The 25,198-nt window shown below is 33.5% G+C and overlaps 2 protein-coding genes across 3 annotated transcripts in view; one reads left to right on the top strand and one right to left on the bottom strand.

Moving 5' to 3' along the window:
* LOC114335322 (putative phosphoenolpyruvate synthase) overlaps positions 1 to 10,157 on the top strand; it is a 153,531-nt gene extending 143,374 nt beyond the window's left edge. For both annotated transcript variants that reach the window (XM_028285546.2, XM_028285545.2), the window contains exons 17-19: positions 2,896 to 3,107; positions 9,833 to 9,931; positions 9,983 to 10,157. In XM_028285546.2, the coding sequence (XP_028141347.1) occupies positions 2,896 to 3,107; positions 9,833 to 9,931; positions 9,983 to 10,110 (439 nt within the window). In that variant the 3' untranslated portion in view covers positions 10,111 to 10,157. The remainder of the gene's footprint in view (positions 1 to 2,895; positions 3,108 to 9,832; positions 9,932 to 9,982) is intronic.
* A 12,823-nt stretch (positions 10,158 to 22,980) lies between these two features.
* Positions 22,981 to 25,198, bottom strand: part of LOC114335320 (zinc finger protein 260) — a 115,790-nt gene continuing 113,572 nt past the window's right edge. The window contains exon 9 of the mRNA XM_028285541.2: positions 22,981 to 23,629. Coding sequence (XP_028141342.1) covers positions 23,046 to 23,629 — 584 coding nt within the window. The 3' untranslated portion in view covers positions 22,981 to 23,045. The remainder of the gene's footprint in view (positions 23,630 to 25,198) is intronic.

Here is a 25,198-nt window from a genome sequence, read left to right as displayed (position 1 = left end):
AAATTGTTTTAGAAATACCTATTTACTTTCTGATTCGAAGTGTATTCGTAATACAGAATGAACTACATAATACATATTATAATCAAATAGCTAAATTTTGAATAACGTTGTTGAATCTGAGATTTAGAAAACCATTTGCTTTTCACTGAAAGTAGATGAAACTTCTGATTATCATGTCATTCACAATTATTATCAATTATTTTGTTCGATACGCGTTACGTGGTAATATTTATGAGAGGTTTTTAGGTTTTAGAGATGTGAGTAAAAGCAATAAGGCAGAATATATTTTTGGTGTTTTAAAGAACAGATTCAAATTTTTTTATACCAAAAATAAATTGGTATGGCAAACTGGGGCAATCTTATGACGGCGTTGCTGTGATGAGTGGTGAATTGAATAGTCTCCAGGCAAAAGTTAAAACTATTGCATCACAAGCTTTATTTACTCACTATTATGCGCATATAATGAATTTAGTTTTACATGATACGTGTAAAAAAATAAAGAATATCGACTTTTCTTGCCAGTTTAGCTCACCTAAACGGATTACTGCTTTAGAACAAATTTGTTTCGAAAAAAAAAGCGAACAGTTTGTCAGACGCGATGAAATTTTAAATCTCGGTTAGTTTTATCTAAGCAGATTATCTCTTATAGTTTTAGTATCTGTAGCAGATTTTCGTGAACAGCTTTTGGAAGTTTTTGATTTTATTATCGAAGGCGATGATTTTGAAAGTGGCGATACCTCGATCCGTGAAGCAATCGGTTTGAGAACTTTATTAAATACTAATGACTCTTTCAATATTTTTTTAAATATTTTTAAGACAGAGTTTGCCCAAGACATTCCTTGTTGTTCAAAATCAGTCAACTGACATTATTTATTCTAAAAATACAATACGAAAGCTGGTGCAAAATATCAGAGATTTTCGTAATGATAGTAGTTTCCAATATATATGCAGTGACGTTTTGGATTCGCTTGATATTTCCGAACCACCCCAAAAAAGACAACGAGTAAGTATATCTTGAAATTTTGGATACCTACTATTATATGCAAATAGATACTCGTTTTTCGAATTTTGAAGATTTGCAAATTGTTGACCTCTTTGACGATTTAAAATTTAAAAGTTACGTTCGCCAAAGAATTTCCAAGATATTTATTATTACAAGTTAGGTACTTAAAAATTATGCTGGTCCAAATATTTTCAGAAAGTGGGATAAAATGCACAATATGTATGTATAATTCTATGTAGTAAGTACTGCAATTCATTACAACAAACTGTTTATCAATTTTCTTATTACCACCAATTTCTGCCTAAAAAAAACGGGATTTACCTTGTCTCAAAAGAATCAATACGTATTGTCGAAACACCATGAAACAAGAGAGAATGTCAAGTACATCAAATAAAAAAAAGCAAAAAACAACAAAATCTCCTATGATGAATTAAGCCTTTTAGTTTGATGGTATACCTATATGAGGAGACAAAAAAACCTTGCCGACCCTGTCTCCAAGGCCACGAGCCGCCACTGGTACTGATCCTTGTGGACGCTTCTTTTACCTCTCATATAGGTAGTGGCCGACTAATCTGCTATGTATGATAATTATGCAGTGGCGCACTGTGCCTTTAGGCCTCAATTTAATCTTTTTACCTACTTCTAATTACAAAACATGAATATAAACGTATTAAGTATTTTTATTGCTTTTTAAATAACATCAAAATATATGAGGACTATGAGGATTCAAAAAGCTGTTTGCTATTTTCAACTGAAATATCATTAAAAAATGAATAACCATTTTCAATTTCGTTGCAAAACGAAAACACAGCCGAACCATATTCTATTCCAATCAGAGAGTGCTGCAAGCACCCCTACCGGTTTCGAAACTTATTAGTCTCTCATCAGGAGGCACATATGCTGCTCTCCCTGATCCAACCAAAACAAACCCCAGCGTGCAGTCCCGGATTGCAACGAACGAAATGGCATAGATGCCCTAGCGGCAACTGCTAGCAAAAAGACTAAGTTTTCACTCTAATGGCACATAAAACAACATAATGCTATTCTACATCCCACCAGAATGAAAACAATGGGAACCTTCTCTGGTTACACCTCCGAGGCTTCTACAATTTGCAAGCCATACGGATGCTGAGACTAAGGAAGATGAGGGAATTCTACAATTTACAATTCACGTCCCATCTGCTCAGCGCGGTAATGTTCCAACGATAATGGTTCCCTTCATACTCCACACAGAGTCTGGGGTTTGTTTTGGTTGGATCAGGGAGAGCAGCATATGTGCCTCCTGATGAGAGACTAATAAGTTTCGAAACCGGTAGGGGTGCTTGCAGCACTCTCTGATTGGACTAGAATATGGTTCGGCTGTGTTTTCGTTTTGCAACGAAATTGAAAATGGTTATTCATTTTTTATTTACATTTACTCTGTGTGGAGTATGAAGGGAACCATTATCGTTGGAACTTTACCGCGCTGAGCAGATGGGACGTGAATTGTAAATTGTAGAATTCCCTCATCTTTCTTAGTCTCAGCATCCGTATGGCTTGCAAATTGTAGAAGCCTCGGAGGTGTAACCAGAGAAGGTTCCCATTGTTTTCATTCTGGTGGGATGTAGAATAGCATTATGTTGTTTTATGTGCCATTAGAGTGAAAACTTAGTCTTTTTGAAATATCATTAATTCCCATGAAAAATATTAAAATGCTACAATAAAGTTGCAGAACAGTATTATAAAACCGATATGGGCCTATCTATCATTACTCAAAATCCAAGGGACTATTTAAAAGAATGTTATTTTCAATAATTTACGAATAACTACAGTAAACTTTATTTTCTAGCTGAAATTATTTTTAAAAGTTTAAGAATGAATTTTCCTATTAAACTACATTTTTTATAACCTAGGGCAGTGAGGAGAAAAAAGCTTTACCCAAGGTGGGTGAAACTTGAATTTCCAGAGGTAATGGAAGGTGGTCCTATGATAAAAAAGAATAACATAGATGCTCCTTCAGATAGTTTAACAGAAAAGTTTAAGGGTACTCCCGTATATAGCGGAGTTGTTGAAGCTAGAGCATGTGTTATTACCAGTTTTGAAGAAATAGACCAACTAAAATTAGGTAAGTTTGTTGTAAATATGCCATAATTGAATAAGACTCATAAATTAATGGTAGGATTAACGTGTAAGTTGAATTGTAATTTCACTTTCCTTTCTATATTGTCTCTATGATAAGCTTGCAAGTTTAACATTTCAATATATTATTCATGATTATAAAATTTCAGTATATAGGTACCTAACTCCGTACTACCTACCTTGCAAGCTTATAATTTCAGCATCTTTCTATTATTGTCAATTGAACTATTATAACTATGACTTTACTACTACTTCCACTATTTTTTATTTTCCTCATCTCTTTCAGCAAGCTCTGGAGGCCTAGACTCAGTCCATTTACCGATTTTCTATATTTACATTACTTCATCATCATCACAGCCGTTCAATCCTAGTGTATTATGGCAAATTATTTTAGTGATGACAACTTTGGCATAGTTCTGATTAATATTCGTTCTATAAGAAATAAAACTGATGAATTATTTTTGTTTCTGGAGGAATTAGGATTTCCTCCGATAGTTGCGGTTACAGAGCACTGGCTTAAAGTTAACGAGCCTTTTTTTGTAGAAAAATATACCACAATTGCCAGGTATGATCGTCCAAGTTCGGCTTATGGAGGCACCCTGATTCTCTCTAGAAATAATGATTTTTCTCTGGTAACAAAATATGACTTTTTGTTAAGTGAATCCTTCTTTGAGTTTTCCTTAGTTTATAATAAAAATCTTAATCTTTACATTATTTGCATTTATAGATCACCTGATTCTACCGTGGAACTATTTTTTCAGAGCCTGCTAAATTTGTTAGATGACCTGCCTCATAAAAGCAGAAAAATTCTATGCGGTGATTTTAACATTAATTATGCTGCTGCTAGTGCTACCCAAGTGTCCCTGGCAAACATATTTGAATCGTATGGTCTCTCAATGCACGTTAATTCTCCTACAAGGATTACAAAAACTACATCTACCATAATTGATTATATTGTCTCAGATTTCTCACCCCTTGATGTCTGCTCTACAGTTATTAATGCGGGACTATCTGATCATGAAGCAGTGTATACGAAGTTTAACATCTTCAGCAAATCCTCCTCAAAAACCCGACGTTTAGGTAGGATTTTTTCCGCCCAGAATTTTCGTAAATTCCAAAATTTATGCTTAACTTCTGAGTGGCAATTTCCTTCTATAGACGTGGACTATAATTTCAGTGTTTTTCTAGATAAGCTTCTCCACATCTTCAATAAGGCATTTCTTTTAATTCCTATTAAGCCAAAACATCGGAAACCTTGGGTTACGAAAGGTATTCGCATATCAGCTAACAATATGCGTTCACTACTATACATCAAGAAATTTACTACCAATGTTGCTGTCACTGAATATATCATGAAGTACAGGACAACATATCTAAAACTTGTCAGGTCAGCTAAAAAAGCCTATTATCAAAATCGTCTGGGAAGCTCTAAAAGTGTTGCAAAAGAAACTTGGTCTATAATAAACGATCTTCGAAATAAAACTCACATAGCTCAATCATTTTCCCTTCCAAATCCTGAAAGTCTAAACGACTACTTCGTTAATGTGAGTAAAAATATAACATCAACAATTTTGCCGCAACAAGATCCCATTTCCTATCTTCCTAATTCAAGAGAGGTCTCGAATTCATTCTTTTTACGACCAGTCGATAACTCTGAACTGATCCAAACAATCAATAGTATCAAAAGCAAATCATCCTGTAGTACTGATGGACTATCTATAAAAATTTTCTCTAATCTCACAGAAAATGTGTTGGAAATCCTCCTCTCACTAATTAATGATTCCTTCGAAAAAGGTAAATTTCCAGAGTGCCTAAAGACAGCCATTATTATTCCTCTTCATAAGGGTGGCGAAAAATCTGATGCCTGCAACTATAGACCTATTGCCTTACTACCGGTACTCTCCAAAATTATTGAGAGACTCATTAAAACTCGACTTATGTCCTTTATCGTTAATAACAACATTTTATCACAAAATCAGTTCGGCTTTTTAACAAATAAATGTACCACTGATGCCATGTTTTCTGTACTACATGAGGTTTACCAAGCACTAAACAATAATCTTTATACTGCCACTGTTTTCTGCGACTATGCCAAAGCTTTTGATTGTGTAAATCACGACATCTTGATTACAAAACTAAATTTCTATGGAATTCGAGGTATTTCTTTGAATTGGTTCCAATCCTACTTGAATAATCGGAAACAACTAGTTAGAGCAAATGATACTGACTCTAGTCTCAAAAACATCGTATGTGGAGTACCACAAGGTTCAGTATTGGGTCCTATACTGTTCCTTATCTTTATAAATGACATCACTAATTTAAAAATCAATGGGAAAATTTTTCTTTTTGCTGATGATACCAGTATCACTTGGAGCAACTCAACTATTGCATCTCTTCATGAAACTATAACTTCGGATCTACTGACGATAAAGACCTGGTCTGACTCTAATTTACTCTCTTTTAACGTAAATAAAACAGTAGCATTATCCTATAAAGGAGCTCTTCAACCTTTGCCTCTTAATAACAGCCAGATCAGTACCGTTGATTCTGTAAAATTTCTTGGTATTTTTTTAGACAACAACCTCAAATGGTCCCTTCATATCGATTCGTTAAGTAAAAAACTCGCCTCAGCTTGCTATGCAATACGATCTGTCTCAAGGGAACTCAATTTAGCATCTTCTAAAATAACATATTTTTCGTTGTTCGAGTCTCATCTTCGATATGGTCTTCCTTTTTGGGGTTCTAGTACAGCTGCTCAATTTGATGTCATTTTTAGATTGCAAAAAAGAGCAATAAGATATTTGTTTGGTCTCAAAAGATCGACACATTGCAGAAGTTACTTCAGAGATCACGAAATTTTAACACTTCCATCTTTATATATTCTAGAAACGGTTTGTTTAATTCGTAAACACCTTCATGTCTTTCCATCAAGGCCCAATCATCTTTACTCCACCAGAAATTCAATCTTTGATATTTATTTACCGATTCCATCCACTGAGTTAGTAAAGAAATCTATATTATATTCCGCAAAGAAACTGTACAATCATCTTCCGTTACAACTTAAATCTGTAACATCTTTCCCTAAGTTCCGTAAAATGACAAAAGCCTATCTATCCAAAAGACCATATTATTCAATAGAAGAATTTCTTAATGAATAACTAAGAAAATTGGGTTCCATACGCAGTAGCATAAACTTGTCAGTTCCTTATGTTGTACCTATTTTATTTTATTTGTTGTATGTTCAATTTGCAATTTATATATATTTTGCAATTAATCGTTTTTGTCTTGGCTTTTATATCTTATACTGTATATTATTGACGATTTATCTAATTTTAGTAAAAATTGTATTTGTTATTTGTTATTTATATTATGTTTTTCTTTTGACTGTATGTAAGCTTTGTCCATAAAATTGTAAAAATTTTCAGTGACAATAAAGCATATTTCTATTTCTATTCTATTCTATTCTAATGCCGGGGCATATAGTAATCCTTTTTTCAGGTGGATTATTCCTTTTTGACTTATTTCCTATATAGTGTGTCTTTGCAGCGTTGGTTGTGTATTCCAATATTTTCTGGTTTCTACATCTTGTCTTCCAGTCTTTTATTTTCATTATTTTTATGTCTTCCTCTATCTGATTCCACCATCTCATTCTCTTCCTTCTTTTTCTTGGCCCCAGGGACGTCCAGTTCGTGATTCTTTTTATCATTTCGGTGGGTGTTATTCTCATTATGTGGCCTACCTATTATAGTCGTCTTGCTTTTATGTAGCTTGCTACGTTCTCTTCTTCCATTTCTTGTTGAATTTCTTTATTGATCTTCATTTTTGTTTCTCTGTCGCTTGTTCTTTTTGGACACAATATTGATCTTATTATTTTTCGTTCTATTATTTTTTAGATCTTGTTCATCTTTTTTTCTGGAGGTTTTCGATATTCTATAATATGAAATAATTGTCCAGCATTTGATATCTGAGTCCAATTACGAATGTTTTTTAAGGCCATGGGTACATAATTCGCAAATATTTTACGGCTACGTGGGCTATCCCTACCTTTTCTGTCTTTACATGGCAAATTACGTGTAGTAAAATTCACACTGGTATGGATATGTAAATATTATTAGAATGTCATTCTACTTGACAATGTCATAACTAACTTAAAGAGATGGCTTTTGAATGTTCTTGGATAACTGTTATTTTTTGTATAATTGCAAATTATTAATTCAGTTAATAAATATGATAATTTTTTCACTAACTATGTATTCAGTTATTGTAATAGTTTATATGTACCTACAACAAAAACTAATACTCAATCGAGAAAAAAAGAAAAGTGATTTTTTAATAATATATTGTTACTATGGAACGCTTGCAATTTTGAACATCTTTAGCAACAAAATACTTGGATCACAGAATATATCTTGATGTATTCTCTGCTTCTATCTTCCATAAATAATACACAATAAATAACTTTTTATAAAATCCACGAGGAAAATAAACTTCCTGTAGCTGGCTGTATACCATAAATCACAAAAATACCAAGTTTCTTGTAAAAGGTATATATTAAAATACCCTAAATAAGGGTCACAATACAAAACGTTTTCGGATTAAGGAATCCATCATCAGTGTTTAAAAGCCAAAATTTGCATACCTGAGCCACCAAAATGTATTGGGTAAAAACCCTTTAAATGTAAATGATAAAGTTATTTTACATATTTATATAAAAATCATCTGATGTTAAAGATAAACCTGGATGTTACCCAGGGCAACACAGGACTCTCCCCACGTGGTTGGAACATTTTTGGAGAAAAAAAAATGGATGGATTCCTTAGTCCGAAAACGTTTTGTATTGTGACCCTTATTTAGGGTATTTTAATATATACCTTTTACAAGAAACTTGGTATTTTTTAACTTTTTATAAAGTTCACGTCTTAAATCAATTATTTATCAAATACACTATATATCAATGTTATTTAATCAACAACTCAAAATATTCCCGATTCATGTAAAATATTTAAAATTGTCACTGAGTGTCAGTGTCTGACTGACATTATCCTGACAATATTCTATTCGACTGAGTGAATTGTATGACAAAGATAGATTTGGAAAATATTACCACGGACATTGTGTTCATTTTTTTCGAATCCTGAAAAAACCAATAAATATTTTTGAAAAATCTAAACGCAGAATGAAAGCCCTCGCTAGGACTTTCGGCCCTCGCTAATAACGTAATCTTTCATTCTGCGTTTAAATTTTTCAAAAATACTTATTAGTTTTCTCAGGATTCGAAAAAAATGAATCCCCATTTGAATAGCATTGCAGCCGAAAATACGTACCGATCCTCTTAAGCAAGGAACTTGTTTTCTTCCTACCTCTACGGCACTCTATTTTGCCTTTAAGGAGCAGTTGTCATATTTTATATCGAATTTCCCTCACTATATGTCCCAGATAAGACATTTTCCGGTGTTTAATAGTCTTTAGCAGTTCTCTATCTTTGTTGACCCTCCTTAGTACTTCTCCATTAGTTTTTCTTGCTATCCAAGGTATGTGCAGCATCCGTCTATGAATCCACATTTCCAATACTTCAATTCTGTTCATGATCGATACTTTTAGCGTAACACTTCTGCACCTTACAAAAGTACAGACTAAACATAGCACTTATAGCCCGGATCCCGCGTACCAAAAAAAGTTTATTATAGCAAGCTGAAAATTCCCTAGTAGCTTAACGGTGTCTAGTTGGACCAACTTAACGGGAACACTAGAACAGGGGAAGTTTTAATTGTGAAACAGGTTACAGGTTCCCAACGCCAGACTAAGAAAACGTCCCATGTATTTTGTCGGACAGAACTTCCAATTAATTTGTTACTCTTTCATTCAACTCTCATGCAAAAATAAGACTGCTATTTAACACCAATATAATTCCTGTCATTTGACATGTTCTACGTGTCGGACTTATAAGATTTAAAATGCCCAACATACAGATTTGTCGGACAAACATTTTTTCATATATTATATAAAGTTTGCAATTGAATAAACTTAAAAACAACCTGCTAGTTTTCACAATTATAAACTTGTCAAGTTGACACGTTCCACAATTAAAACTTCCCTTGTTCCAGTGTTCCCAAACATCAAAGTTTGTCCTACTAGACACCGTTAAGCTATTAACAAATTTTCAGCTTACAATTAGTCAACTTTTTTTGGTACGCGGGATCCAGGACACTTTGTATTTTAGCTCTAAACTTAACCAATTACCAATAGGTCACAGTTTCCTTTGCTTTATCCCTCTCGGGGGCGTAGGTCCTCCTCATAACATACTTGTGTAGGCCTGAATCTGGTGTCCTGATCCAACCATTACAATGTTCATGTTTTCTTGCAATCTAAAATATCCCGTTCTCGGGTCCCCCTTATAACTACGTGTAAAGTAGGGAAATCCAGTAGGGCCCCCAGAGCTATCGTTGATATGCCCCTCATATCCACTAATGACTAGAAGGCAAGCAAGTCTTTCCAGCTTGCATAGTTTGAGGATAGCACATTTTGTTGCACCTTTGGCCACCATAGCACTGATGCAAGTGTATTGTTAGTTTTATTGCCTTGCTATAAATCCAATAGAACATGTCCTTCGTGATTTTAAACCCTCATTTGTCTATAACTGCGTCTCGCTAGAATTAAAGTATTTGCCGATTCCTGAGATAATTTTTAGTTACTACATTTTTCATATTTTAGGTGATATTTTAATAACATATAGTACAGACATAGGTTGGACACCATGTTTCCCCATGCTGTCAGGGATCATAACAGAACTGGGAGGACTTATTTCCCATGGTAAGTTTTAGTTCATTTTTTCAGATTCGTACTTAATGTTTATTTTTTCAGGGGCTGTAGTTGCTAGAGAATATGGATTGCCTTGCATTGTAGGTGTGCAAAACGTAACCAAAAATTTTAAAACGGGTGATATTATACAAATAAATGGAAACACTGGCGAATTAGGAAAAATTAATTGAATGTAGATAAAAGGTAGACAAAAATAAATAAAAGACAATTATTATTACTTGTATTTTTTAATACTCCTTTTTTCTTGTCAGTTGTTGTATTGCTATACTTCCAAGATTTCCAAAAAAACGTTTGGAAAAGTTAGAAGTAGCAAAATAAGAGAATTACTCAAAGCTACATTTAACGTCCTAAGTAGCTGTTGGAGTGCCCCTGTAATTCCAAAGTACGCAAGTATTTTTATCTTGTTGAATTTGAGGACTACATCCTTTGAAGCATCTTTGGCCACCATATCACTGATGCATATGTAATTGTAGATTTTGCCACCATATTACAAATCCAATATAACACTTCTGGTTTTAAACCTATTAAACTAATTACCGCTCTCTTGGTAATTTGTTGTATCTACTTATTCCAAGGTGTTCCAAGTAAGTCTTGAATTAACTATTGCTCCCAAGGTACTTTACTCGACTCCGCAGATTTAGATTTGTAACATTCGGGTTTAGACGTCTCTAAATTTCTTCTTCTGGTAAATTTCATAATTTTGGACTTCTCTATTCTGTAACCAGTCAAAGATGACCATGGTCATAGCATAGGACCCTACGACATGATGTCTGTCGTTGCCGAGTCTCGCTATCAACCTATCCATCCATAACCAGAATAAACAAGAGAAGAAATAAGACTGGCTCTGCAGACAGATTCTAGCTGTGGTGATATTGTATCCCCAGTAAAGTTGCGTATATCATGCGGCTCTCTAACATGCAATAAAACATTCTTCCATCCCTCCCTATCGAAATTCTGTCTTCTCCATCCCCTTAAATCTTCCTGCGCTTCGTCCAGATACCTGATTTTAGATCACCACATTTATCTTCCGATATTTAGGATAACTTCTTTACCAGGATCACTTTCACCCATCCCCAAAACGAGGCCCACCAATGGCGATTTATTTTGTTTGTTTTCATGATATTTGCATCACCAAAAAGTCTATGAGAGTTTGAAATTATATCGCCTTCTTCACAGACCCTGTTCGTTAAAATCTCCAATACTTTTCTTTCAAATATTCGTAGTAACTCTTCATCTAGAGTCGCCATTGCCCATGTTTCCGATCGGTACGTGAGCACGTATTATTGTTTTATAAACTTTGCACTTTGTTGCTTTTGACGTACGTCTAGCTCTTAGTTGAGGGCATGGGTCAAAATATATAACAGCGATTTACCAAGCATATTTTTCTCTTATTTTTTTCGATGCGTTGTTTTTGCAGTCTACCAGTAACCCTAAGTAGAATTCTTCCATCGTTTCTATAGTTTCGTGTTCCACTTCTAAGTTATTTTATTGCATTCTTGATATAGCAGTTCTGGGTGTAAATCAGAAGCCCCATGTTTTCTGCGGCGGTTTTGATAGATGTGAAAGCTTCAACTGTTAAATTTCGGGTTCTTTCAATGATCATGATATCATCAGCATATGCCATTACAGTGGAACCCCGATAAGTCGGCCCCCGAGAACCCGAAAGTCCGGCTAACCCGGACCGATTTTCATCAGACAAACATTTCAACAATAAAAATGTATGTAGTGGCCAATGCGTGGCCAAAGTGTCCTCTATTTGCTTTCTCCTATTTTCGTCGTCTCTTGTGCTTCTATATTGTAAAAGCCAGAGATACAGGATGCAGTCAGAAAGCAGTTTATTAACGAAAAGTCTTGGATTTAAAATATTGTTTATTATATTTTTATTTCAATTATTCTAATTGTTTAAAAAGTAGTAAACTTTGTATCTAGGGCTTTTCGTTGTTTTCCTCGTATTGCGAGAGATGTCGCTAGATTGCGTTTCAAAAGGTGGAATCATTGTATTGCGATGGTTTCCCTTAAATAGGCAGGGTTGTTAATATTTGCTTCAGAGTTGTGACTGCATAGCTTCAATGAAGATGCATGGGATGCTGAAATAGCTATATGGAGATGTTGGTCCAACTCTGAGTCGAATAAAAACAAAAACTGCCTTTATTATTATGTATGTCATATAATATTTATTGAAAGATAATGTGTGTTTGTGTAATTTGAACTATACGATAGTAAAAATGACTCATGGCACACGGTGGCAGAGCAGAGCGGTGTTCATTGTCTCGGTTTATCGGAAACAACAGGCACCTGTTGTAGTATTCCTTTATTTATTTCAAACTGTCTTAGCATTGTTTAAAAAAGACTAAAAGACTATTTAAAAAATTCTTTTTAAACAATGGTCTTGGTGTTCACTGTTCTGTAAGTTTATCTGTAAGTATACCGTGTTTTATTAATTTTTACCATATTCTCCGGCTAACCCGGATTTTCGATAACCCGGATCAGCCGCGGTCCCGAATAATCCGAGTTATCGAGGTTCCACTGTATTTGTATACTACGGATATACATATATCGTATTCTTTTAATTTATTCCGAATTTCATCAATTTTTCAGGCGCAAAGTTGGATAGTGCATCTCCCTGGCGCAGTTCTGTTAGTTGTAAATGGTTCTGAAATATCCCCTTACACTCACACTTTACATTATACTTTCCTCATTGCCATTTTAGTTCTTTCTACCAATCCCGTTGGTATTCCAAATTCTAGCATAGCCGAATACAATTAGGTTCTCTCAACATTATCGTATGCTGCCTTCAAGTCTACGAAATGCACTTGTGATCATAAAAAGCGGGTCACTCGATGAATTATTCAAGTTAGATGTCTCGAATTTTCTAAACCTGTTGTCCATTTTGAGTGATTTTTTAGTATGTTATAGCATTATTCTTTAACAATATCGCCATAATATTATTGTTGCTAGACAAGTAAATTGTCATTGTATACCGGGTGTAACAATCATACTTTGTTTATTCCTCAAAGTTCGGAACACCCTGTGGAATGTTTTAGCATAGATAAAATATTGAAATTAAAACTCGATTTTAGCCTTAGGCTTTCTTAACATTTTCTTTTTTTATTTATTTTTTTATGTTGGACAATAAAAAAGTTAGGCACATTAACAACTAACCATGTTCTTCATCAATACAGGGTGTTTCTAAATAAGTGCGACAAACTTTAAGGGGTAATTCTGCATGAAAAAATAATGATCGTTGGCTTCATAAACGTATGGCCGCAAATTCTTCGGTTTTGAGATACGGAATGTTGAATTTTTTTTTACAAACTGACGATTTAGTTATTGCTCTAAAACCGGTTGAGATATGCAAATGAAATTTGGTAGGTGTTAAGAGGTAGTTTCTAGGTATATTCTAGAGCAGAGCTTCCCAACCAGTGTGCCGCGGCACACTGGTGTGCCCTGAAGTCCCTGTAGGTGTGCCGCGAAATTTGATTATACTCACTATCATTATAGAGATTGTTTACCCAAGTGTGCCGTGGCTGAACTAGTTTTTAAGTTAGTGTGCCTCGAGCTAAATAAGGTTAGAAACCGCTGTTCTAGAGGTATTTCTAGTATATAAAGAGGTATCTTAAATATTTATACCCGTATGCATGCCAATGGTGAAAATAGAAATATTAATTGTATGCCCGTTTGCGGACCTATGTTTATAAAGCAAACTGTCATTATTTTTTCATGCAGAATTACCCCTTAAAGTTTGTTGCACTTATTTAAAAACACCCTGTATTGATGAAGAACATGGTTAGTTATTAACGTGCCTAACTTCTTTATTATCCAACATAAACAAATAAGTCAAAAAAGAAAATGTTAAGAAAGCCTAAGGCTACAATCGAGTTTTAATTTCAATATTTTATCTATGCAAAAACATTCCACAGGGAGTTCCGAACTTTGAGGAATAAACACAGTATGATTGTTACACCCGGTATACAATGACAATTTACCTGTCTAGCAACAATAGTATTAGAGCGATATTGGTAAAGAATAAGGCTGGCTATAACATACAAAAACATCACTTAAATCGGACAACAGGTTTAGAAAATTCGAGACATCTAACTTGAATAATTCATCGAGTGACCCACTTTTTATGATCGCAAGTGTATAATGGCTGATATGTGATCAATGATAGATTTATTTTTCAAAAAAACCTCTTGTAAGATCCTATTATATTGTCAGTATACTGTGGCAGTCGTTTGTACATCAGGGACAACGTTTTGTATTCTGCATTAAGAAGGGAAATCCCTCTAAAGGTGGAACTGCCAAGCACGTTTCCTTTGTTGTGTATAGGGCATATAATAATTATTCAAGTACATATTCAAATCTTTTTGTAAAGCGCGTTCTTGCAATACCTTGCCAGATTTAAATTGTTCTGCAGGTAGGTGGTCTGCTTCGGATGATTTGTTTCTGTCTAGAGACTGAATTGCTTTATTCATTTCTTCCAAAGTTGGTTAACTCAGTTTTTTCCTGTTCTAGATCTATGTCATCTCTACCTTCTCCATTAAGTAGCGTACTAAAGTTTGGTTGGCTTGTCGATCTATTATATTCGACAGAATTTTCTAATACTTGCCGCATAGCAAATACAGCGGCTTTACATAAAACTTCATATCTAAATCCTTGCTGTTCTTCTCCTAATGTTGGGAAGGTATTTATTTTGTTAGTTATTACTTTATATGTATAGCGTCAAATTAAAATTAAATAAACGATTCTTTAATCTGCCGGTCTTTTTTGAAACAAAACGAGTTTTGAGATAACGATCTATTTTTTAATTTTTGATACGTTACAGTTTTCTTCAAAAAATCTCGAATTACACTTTTATTCGGAAAATACGAAACAAAAGTCTAAACTCTTCCAAACTAAACAGCAATATCTACAAATTGATTACACTTTTCGGCGGAAGTAAAGTGGAAATATTGGTAAATATTCTGATAATAAGAGTAGCAACTCGAAATGTTACACTTTTACCAGGAGAACACGAAACTAAAGTTTACAACACTTTTAAATTAAACAGTAATAACTACAATTATTACACTTTTGATCGGAAAATACTGATGCACCTGTTCCGAGGAACAGAGATTCTTCTGCCATCTAGACAATAACGATCGAACTTAAAGTATTACAGTTTTTTTAGGGGATAGTACCTTAGATATTCGCAGTGTGCAAGTACTTGGAGGGGATACGAGAAACGATAGTGCGCGAATAGCGGAGAAATCTTGCGACTTTCTTAAATAATTCCTATTGTCAATTGACGTATATTTCATACCTACTGTCGTCGAAGAAGAAAAATTATATGTTGCTCCACAATATTGAGATGATATGCAATTATTATATAAAAGTAAATTTAATTAATTGTATTTTGCTTGCAGTACTGCGTTTTAATAATTAATTTTATTTATATATAGTTTAGCTCTCCTGGTCTAGAATGCCCATGGCTTGGTTTACTATTCCTTTCCAATCTCTCCTATTTGCTGCTTTATTTTTCTAATTTGTGATTTTCAGTTCTTCTGTCTTTTTCAACATCTTTCTTCCATCTGGTTTTCGGTCTACCTATCTTCTTCTTTCCTCCTATTCCTCCCGTTAGTATTCTTTTGGGAAGTCTCGTGTTTGACCTCCTTTGGATATGTCCCTATCATCTCAGTCTTTGTGATTTTATGATCCCTACTATGTTTGGTTCACCATACATCCTCTCCAGTTCTACATTTGGTCTTCTTATCCACATTCCATTCCATATCTTTCCGCCAAATATTTTTCTTAGGACTTTTCTTTCCCACACTTTAAGCATGACTTGCTCGGATTTGTTCATCGTCCAGTCTTATCACTATCTTGTATATTCTTATCTTAGCCCCTCTTGATATGTTCTTATTTCTTAATAAGTTGTTTAGAGCAAAGATACAACGATTACCAGCCATAATTCTCGCTTGGATTTCTTCTTTTATATTTGGTCTCCTAGTGAATGTCGCTCCTAGATATTGGAATCTCTCTACTTCTTCGAATGTATATATTTTTGCCTCTGTGTTTATTGTCAGATATTGTCCTTGTGTGTCTTCTCGTTCTGTACATTCCATATATTTAGTCCTTTCTTCGTTTATGTATATCCCTTTCTTTCTTCCTATCGCCTCTAGTCTTTTTAGTATTTCTTTTAATTCTTGTTTACTTCTGGCTATCCATACTATGTCATCAGCGAATGCCAAGCATTGGTGTTTTCGTTGGTATACAAGTCCTGTCGTGTTAATTTCGGCTTCTCTGATGACCATTTCAAGAAGGATACTGAACAACAATGATGACAGTGGGTCTCCTTGTCGTACTCCTTCACCGACCTTAAACTTATCTGTTTCCTTTCCATTTATGTTAACCCTGTTCTCTGTTTCTCTGAATGTAACTTTTACCATCTTTATTAATTTTTCATTAATTCCAATTTCACATAGTGCTTTGTATATTTCTTTTCATTTAACTCTGTCAAAAGCTTGTTTAAAGTCGATGAATAGGGCCATTGTAGATTTCCCGTATTCGTAGCTTTCCGCTTGTATCTCACGCAGCAGGAAAATTTGATCCACCGTGCTGCGTCCTCTTCTGAATCCACATTGATATTCTCCTATATCATTATCTATCTTTTGTGTTATCTTGTCTTTTATATATGTACTGCAAGTATTTTATATGCAATGTTTAGTAGGGCTATTCCCCTGTAATTATGGCATAAACTTTTGTCGCCTTTTTTGTGAATTGGACACAGTGTGACTTCAGTCCATTCTTTTGATATGTGTTCTTGTTCCCAAATTTCTTTTATCAGCTCTTCCAAATGCTTAAATAGTACTGGTCCTCCATATTTAAACATTTCAGCTGTTACTTCATCCTTACCTGGGCTCTTGCTTTTCTTTAGTTTCTCTATTATTTCTTTTTCATTAGGCGGTCTTTCCTGTATTTCTTCTTGATCAATATTTTCATTCGGTTCTTCTTCTTCTGCATATTCTGTTGTGGAAATTTCATTTAGAAGCTCTTCGAAGTATTCTCTCCACCTGTTCAGTATTTCGTCGCTTACTAAATTACTTCCATTTTTACTTTTGTAGTGTACAGGTTTTCTTTGGTACCCCTTTTTCTCGTTTTTTACTCCTTGATATAAGTTTATGATTTCTCCATTTTTATAGTTTTCTTCTATACACTTTAATTTATCTTCGTTGTACTTTCTTTTCTTTTCTCTTATGATTCTTTTAGTTCGTTTTCTTTGTTCGTTGTATTTTATCTCCATCTTTCGTGTTTTCACTTGCATCATTTTGAGTCTTAGCTTATTTCTTTCATCCAGTTCTATTTTACATTCTGCATCAAACCATTCTTTGTATCCATCTCTTATATTTTTATTACTGGCTTGCGCTGCTTTTGTCATACATACTTTTATTTGTGTCCATTTTTGTTCGATGTTTCCATTTTCTGTAATATTTTCCAGTTCTCTGGTGACTAGTCTTTCATATTTACTTTGTTCTTCTTCTGGCAGTAGTCTTATAGGTTTAGTTACTTTGTACCTTTTTTCTGTTGATTTCGTTGATTTCTAAGAACTGGTATAACCTGTTTCAGTTGTATTCCGACTATAAAGTGATCTGTGTCTGCATATGGTCCTCTATATGTTCTTATGTTCTTTATACATTTTTCCATGTCTCTTTCGACGAGCACATGATCTATTTGGTTTATGGTTTTCCCATCTGGTGATCTCCATGTTCCTTGGTATATTCTTTTGTGTTGAAAGTACGTGCTCATAACGATCATGTTTCTTTCTTTTGCAAAATCTATTAAGAAGTGACCATTTTCATTCGTTGTTTCATGCAGACTATATTTTCCTATGGTGGGTGTGTATATTTCTTCTTTTCCTATTTTTGCATTAGCATCGCCTAGTACTCTATTTATATCGTATTTGGGAATATTTTCGAATACTGTATCTATTTGACTGTAGAAGTCGTCCTTTATCTCTATGTTTTTCTCTTCAGTCGGTGTATGTATGTATGCAAATGTTATTTTTTGGTATTTTCCTCTTATTCTTAGTATGCATATTCTCTCTGATATTGGTTTAAAGTCAACGATTAGATCTTTCAGCTTTTTGTTTACTACAAATCCTGTGCCTAACATTCTATTTTCGCCTCCGCTATTGAAAAATAAATAGTCATTTATTTCCATTGAGTTTTGGCCTAGTTGTTTCGTTTCTTGCAGTGCTACTATTTCGAATTTATATTTTTTACATTCATCTACTAGGTGTTTCAGTTTTCCTTCTTCGTATGTTCCTCTTACATTCCATGTTCCTACTAATATATGTTCGCTTATGGGCTTCTTTTCATTAATTATCTGTACATTTTGTCCATTTCGTGTATCTTTACTTTGCCATGTCGTCTCCGTTGTTTCAGTCTGCTTTAGTTGTATTGCTAGTTTTTTGGTTGTATATTTTTCTCTTTTGTCCATATTTCACCATTGATGATTAGCTTCTGGTATGCTATTTTCACATTTTTTCCATTATGCCTCTCTACCATAGCCTTATTTCTAATTTCTTTCTTCTTTTGACATATCGTCATTAATATAGATTCTTTCGTCCTTTTTGAAGTTATACTTCTTTAGGCGCGATTGAGATTGAGGATGAATTTATATTGATCTGCGCGCATGCGCACACCGACAGTTTGGTATTAGTCTTTATACGGGCTCTGATTGGGTGTTGAAATGATCTGTCAATAATTGTTCAATATGGAGGTTATCGGTAAACAAAAATGTTGTATAATATATTAGTTTTTACTGTTGTGAGGACAGAAATAAAATCAAATTTATAATTATAGTGACTTTTTAAATAGTTTTGAAAAGCCACAGGTACGTAATTCTAAATGTTTCAGTTGTATTCCAATAAAAAATTATCTTCATACCTATTTGGAAAATGTAAAAAAAATAATGTACTTACCTAGTACTTGCTATGCTATACCCCTAGTAGGCAATACTTTAATTTACCTAATCTGATTACGAAAAAACTTTCTACAAATTTTCATCTAATATATCGTTTTCTTACTCTATATATTGTTGTATTTTAATTCGACAAAAATCAAACTAATAAAAATTCATATAAACAAAATGTCAAAAAGTTGTTCAGTTTGTGTATATTCCCACATGACGTATACGCGAAGGTGGTGCAATTTAAAATCGCTTCGACTCTCGTACGGCGGGATACACGGGAAGTAGGTTCAAGCCCAATGCAAGTTATATAATTTTTTTTTTATAGATTTTATGATTGTAAGTATATTATTATTAAATTTTTTTAAGAAAATACGTATTTAATTAAAATTTTTGGCAACAATTATTGTTCAGAAATCATTTGTGGCATTTTTAAATGTGTTTGTGTGTGTTTTATTCTTTTATTTTTTGGTATTGTTTTAATAAAAATTTTTGGAAAGTAGTAGAGAAACTGTTTAAAGTATATCGATTTCGTTGAAATCATATAATAGAAGTATAACTTCTTACGTGCGTACAAAGTACACACATTCTTTTTTGATTTTTAATTTACTTTTATTTTTCATTACTTCTATTTTGTTTTCCACGCTGGTAAGTTCCACTATGACAGTATTTTCTCCTATTTTCCTTGCTCCATTTACATCTACTGAAACTTGTTGCTCTTTTTCCATAAAATTCTCCATAGCCCCTCGTAAATCTTTCTGATCATTTGTATCAATTTTTTATTCCTTGTATTATTACATTTTTCCTTTTTCTTTCTCTTTCCAATTTCTCTATTTTTTCATTTGCTATACTAATTTCTTTTTCTAATTGACCTATTTGTTTTATAGCTTTTTCATTTGTTTCTCGCAGCTTTTTTATTTCATCCTTGTAGCCGCTTTGTTGATCTTTCAATTCTTTTATTTCATTCTTTAGTTGTGTGATTTCGTCTCCAGATCTATATTGTTCTTTTTTTATTTCATTTATATCCATTGTTAATTCTCTCATAATTTTCATCATTTGTTCCATTCCACTTATGTTTTCTTCATCTGTTTTTTGTGGTGTTTTAGCTGTTATGACTGGGATGTTCCTCCTCTCCCCTTCTCCTTTTCATTTCATCAGTTAATTCGCTATCTGAACTCGTTGTTCTTAATTCCTAGTAATTTTTCGTGCTAGAGTTATTAGTCAATGCGTCACGGGTGAAGTTTCGTGGAGAACTCTACTCACAGTTCAAATTCCCACCTACACCCGCGCTGGCCGTTACTAATTTTCCAGCACTTTTATTCCTAGGTAAAAATCAAAATCCGGCCCTGGTTATCTGTTTATAATAAAATTAATTATATTATAATAAAGTTTTCTACTTACAGCTGATTCTATTTATTAATATGCTTTATTTTCCTGTAGAAATACACCATTCACAATAATATTGTTTTGTTTTCACCTACTGTAAAACCTGATTTGTTTATATCGATTATCGATATCGAGAAAAATTCAGATTAAAAAGTATTAATTTAGAAACAGATTTTATTTTGTTTTAATGAAAATTATAAATATTTCGTTATATTTGTTTTGTTTATATGAATATTCATAATTTTTATGTTGTATTATTTGAAAGAACATATATTTTGTTATTGTTTAATTTTTATTGTATACTCTTTCAAAAACAATCTTATTTCATTGGAAATCCGGTAATTAAATTCATTATTGAACGCATATTATACAATTACTATTTAACAATTAAATTCTACATCTAACAGAAATTCCTCTCACCCCCTTTCTGGTTAAACAACTTGGTTTTATCGAGATATTTTCAACTGCTATAATTTTCACTAAATTACTTAAAAGTTTGTCCGTCAAGAACATCTTCAGGTATTTTATCATGGTTGTGATTTAAACACGATTATATCACTTCGACACTGTCCCATTTAGTTTTAATAAATGCTTTACATTTAAGATATGGATATGTAGAAATATGTAGGTTGCAGGTTATTAAAATATATTTATTTCTATATAGGTATTTTTATGGATAAAAGTACTATGTGGCAACAATGCTTAAATTTCAGAATAAAATACTTTCATCATGCTTTATTGTAAAATCACTCGGGAGTGAACTCAAACGTGCCCGGGCGACTTGTTTCTGGCTAGACTGAATTGCTTTATTCATTTCTTCCAAAGTTGGTAACTCAGTTCCTCCTGTTCTAGATCTATGTCATCTCTACCTTTTCCGTTAAGTAGCGTACTAAAGTTCGGTTCGCTTGTCGATCTATTATATTCGAGAGAGTTTTCTAATACTTGCCGCATAGTAAATACAGCGACTTCACATAAAACTTTATATCTAAATCCTTGCTGTTCTCCTAATTTTGCGAAGGTATTTATTTTGTTAATTATTACTATATTTATGAATTTCAGAAATGTGTAAGAAATGTTGCACGTTCCTAGGAAAAGTGTAATAAATCAAAATAACAAAATTTTTCAGAACAAAAACAATTTTTGTCAATTTTAAAATTCTAATAGAAGAACCAGAAATTAATTTATACCTTCTTAAATAGCGTCCAATTAAAATTAAATAAATGATTCCTTAATGTGCCAGTCTTTTTCGAAACAAAACGAGTTTTGAGATAATGATCTATTTTTTTAATTTTTGGTATGTTACAGTTTTCTTCGAAAAATCTCGAATTACACTTTTACTCGGAAAATACGAAACAAAAGTCTAAACTCTTCCACACTAAACAGCAATAACTACAAATTGATTACACTTTTTGGCGGAAGTAAAGTGGAAATATTGGTAAATATTCCGATAATAAGAGTAGCAACTCGAAATGTTACACTTTTACCAGGAGAACACGAAACTAAAGTGTACAACACTTTTAAAATAAACAGTAATAACTACAATTATTGCACTTTTGATCAAGAAATACTGATGCACCTGTTCCGAGGAATAGAGATTCTTCTGCCATCTAGGCAATAACGATCGAACTTAAATTAGTGCAGTTTTTTTAGGGGATAGTACCTTAGATATATGCTTCTTTTCATGAGCATTTTTCAGTGCGTCACAAATGATAGAAAAAAAGATAAGTCCGTGATAATACACATTTATGACATTTATTCTAACATGACACTTTAGTTAAATCTGACAGTTGTCACATTTTATTTGCAATTTGCCATAAAAACAAATCAATTGTGTTTATTGCATTTGTAAAATGGTATTTTCTTTGATTTGTATAGTCTTATAAATTGTACAGATTATAGCGCCATCTATTGACCACTAGAATAAATGTTATAAATGTCACCGACGAAATGTAATCACCGACGTGCGTTTTTTTCTGTCACATACAATTTAATGCGTTAGAAAGAAATCGAAAAACTGTGACGCACTGAAAGATCCTTATGAGAAAAAGCATACTATCCATTCCTGTGGAAAAGTGAAGATATAAAAAATTTTGATTTACTACACTTTTCTTCGGAACGTGCGATGTATGCTTTTATAATCAGAAGGATTCTACTTCTTAAACATGGGTACTCTGAACTTGGTCTCAGCTATTTGGTACATATTCTATTATTCAAGGATCTTTTGCAACAGTTTTGTGGTTTTCTCTACCATTACCAAACTTGTATATTTCAGACAAAATATCCATGTTTTTTTTTTTTTATTAACTCCATTGAGTACAACAATCTGCCCATTGGGCATTAAGCATTTGTTATGGTAAAAAATGTGGATTTTGATATACTAAGTGTTGGGGGAGAGGTAAAGGATTTGGTTGTGAAAGATATTGTGGGAAAATTGGTTGCATTTGAGTAGATGAGCCTGGCATTTGCTGATATGTGGCCTGTTGATTTCGATCATGGTAACCCGTTTGGGGCTGTGACATTGACGTAGGAAAAAAATATTGTTGATAAGACATATTATTGTTATTCACCTGATATCCGGATTGATGAGTAAAATATCCATGTTAAAGTATTATTACAAGTTTCAAAAAAGTATTATTCTTTTTTCTGCATATTCAACACAAATCAAGTTAAACTACATTTTTTTTAGAATATAATATATTATAAATATTACAATATACAATAATAACTGATAAATAAGAATAATCTAATGAGAAAATGAAATAAAATTCAACTATTCTTTATTTTCTTGCTGTTTCTTAGCCAGTCTTAAAACGTGCAAGATAACTTCATCCACAGTTTGATTATTTAATAGTTCTTTAACAGCATCGTCGTCGATAACTGCAGTAAAGAGTAGCTTGGCATTCTCCCTAATTCTCCCAATATAGTCGAAATCTTCTTCAGAAGCTGGTGTATGTCCACAACGCTTAATAACACTATCAAGAACTCTATCAACAGGAGCGTCTGGGTAACCAAACTCAAGGAGACACTCTTCATCCACCAAAAGAGTCAATAATTCTTTAACAGACTCAGTCAACGTCAATTCATTCCAAACAATATTCTCAGTTATAGTCATCGGTGAGGTACTGACGGCTGTTAGAAGTTGTTGTTGAAGTCGTTTCTTCTCAGCACTGGCTAAAATGTCTTCTAGTACATCTCTGTGCCGAGCCCTAATATGTCTCATCAGACAATCACGGCGGATAAAAGCTCTTCCGCAGGTCTCGCAGCTGCAAGGTTGCTCTTTTCGATGAATGTTCATGTGAATTTTCAGGGATGATTTAACTGCAAAACCTTTGTTGCAAACTTCGCACAGGAATGCTAAAAGAAAAATAAATCTTATTAAAAATCATGGAATGTTAGAATCATGAACGTGGCTAGAAGTTACTATATAACCAAGCACAAACTGTTCACGCGCAATTTATTAATTATTTTATTATAATCCTAATAATTAATGAATATTATACACTTCCGTTATCAATGATTAATTTTCTTTTCCAATTAAAGAAATCTGCAACAGTAAGTTTACTTCAGCTATTAATAAGCCGAAATGTTTTTAACAACTAGTATTCGGAGGGATGTGGGAGAAGCCGATAATTTTCATGTAAAAGTAGAATTGCATCGGGGCTCAGTGCTAGTCTTATTTATTCCCACTATTCCCATTAGTGCTAGGATCAGATAACAGGGTAACAGTCCTTGGTGTTAAATGTATGCTGATGATGATGTAGTGTTAATAGGAAATACTGAAAGCGATTTAGAACAGAAATTTAAATAGTAGAAACTGTTCTTGAAGAAGAAAAATATGTATTAAAGTTTAGTAGGACAAAACAGAGTATTTGGAATGTTCAGTTGAAAATGGAGATCATTACAAATAAAATGATAACTTTGTACGTGGAATCGCTTTTATAGAGTAATGGGAAAATAGATGGACATGCATGCCGTCTAGTTAAGGCGGGATACATGAAGTAGAGGGAAGTGAATGGTGTGTTATGCAGTAGAAAGCCAATACTGCCATAAAACCATGAATGTCGAACTTAATGCTGGGCAGTTAAAAAGAAATGAAAATGCATGTTCTCGAATGCATGTGCCGGAAATAAGAATGGTCAAATGGATGAGTTAGGTGACAAAAAATATAAAATTAAAAATGAGTGTATTAGGGGTAATCTGTGAGTTAGACCGAATAAAACGAAAATGATAGTGCATAGATTAAGATGATTTGGGTATGTTCATCGTCGGGAAGCTAATCACTAAATACAAATAATCGCTGATCTATTAGTTCCTGGGAAGAGTACGAGAATAAGACCAAAGAAGATCTGGGGGAGACAATTAAGCAGGACATGTCGGGACGAGAAATGTGATTAGAAAGCCAAACCCGCATAGGTATAACGACAAAATGATGATGACACTGTAGTAGCTTGAATATATTATGCAGTTTTACACTCTAATTCTCCATAATAGCATATATTATCTGTGATCATTGCGCTAACTTGTTTAAGTGAATTATCAGGGTGCATTGTATCGTATAATTTAGACCCCTTAACTCTGGTTTACAATTGATTTGTGAAGTGTGTCTCAGAGATGAGAGAATAGAACTGGGGGAGTTATCGACAGAAGTGAGCCTACTGTCGCTATCTTTATCGAAAAGGAGTTACTGGAAAAAAGGTTGTAGATATATAGAATGATTCAAAATTATGGAATAAATCAATTTTTCCGAGAATAAGCCACTTTGTGGCCTATGTTTGTTCTTCGCTTAAATTCAATATTCAAGCTGCCATCTACCTGCCTCTTAAAACAGGTGGATGAACGCGAAATGAAGATCACTTAAAATGGTGGAGAGAAAATAAAAAATATATGTTTCCTCATCATGCACAAGTAGCTCAAGAACGCCTT

This window comes from Diabrotica virgifera, chromosome 4 (genome assembly GCF_917563875.1).
Source record: "Diabrotica virgifera virgifera chromosome 4, PGI_DIABVI_V3a".
NCBI classification, from domain to species: Eukaryota; Metazoa; Arthropoda; class Insecta; order Coleoptera; family Chrysomelidae; genus Diabrotica; species Diabrotica virgifera.
Note: the sequence above shows the minus strand (reverse complement) of the source record. Positions and strands in the feature narration are given on the sequence as shown.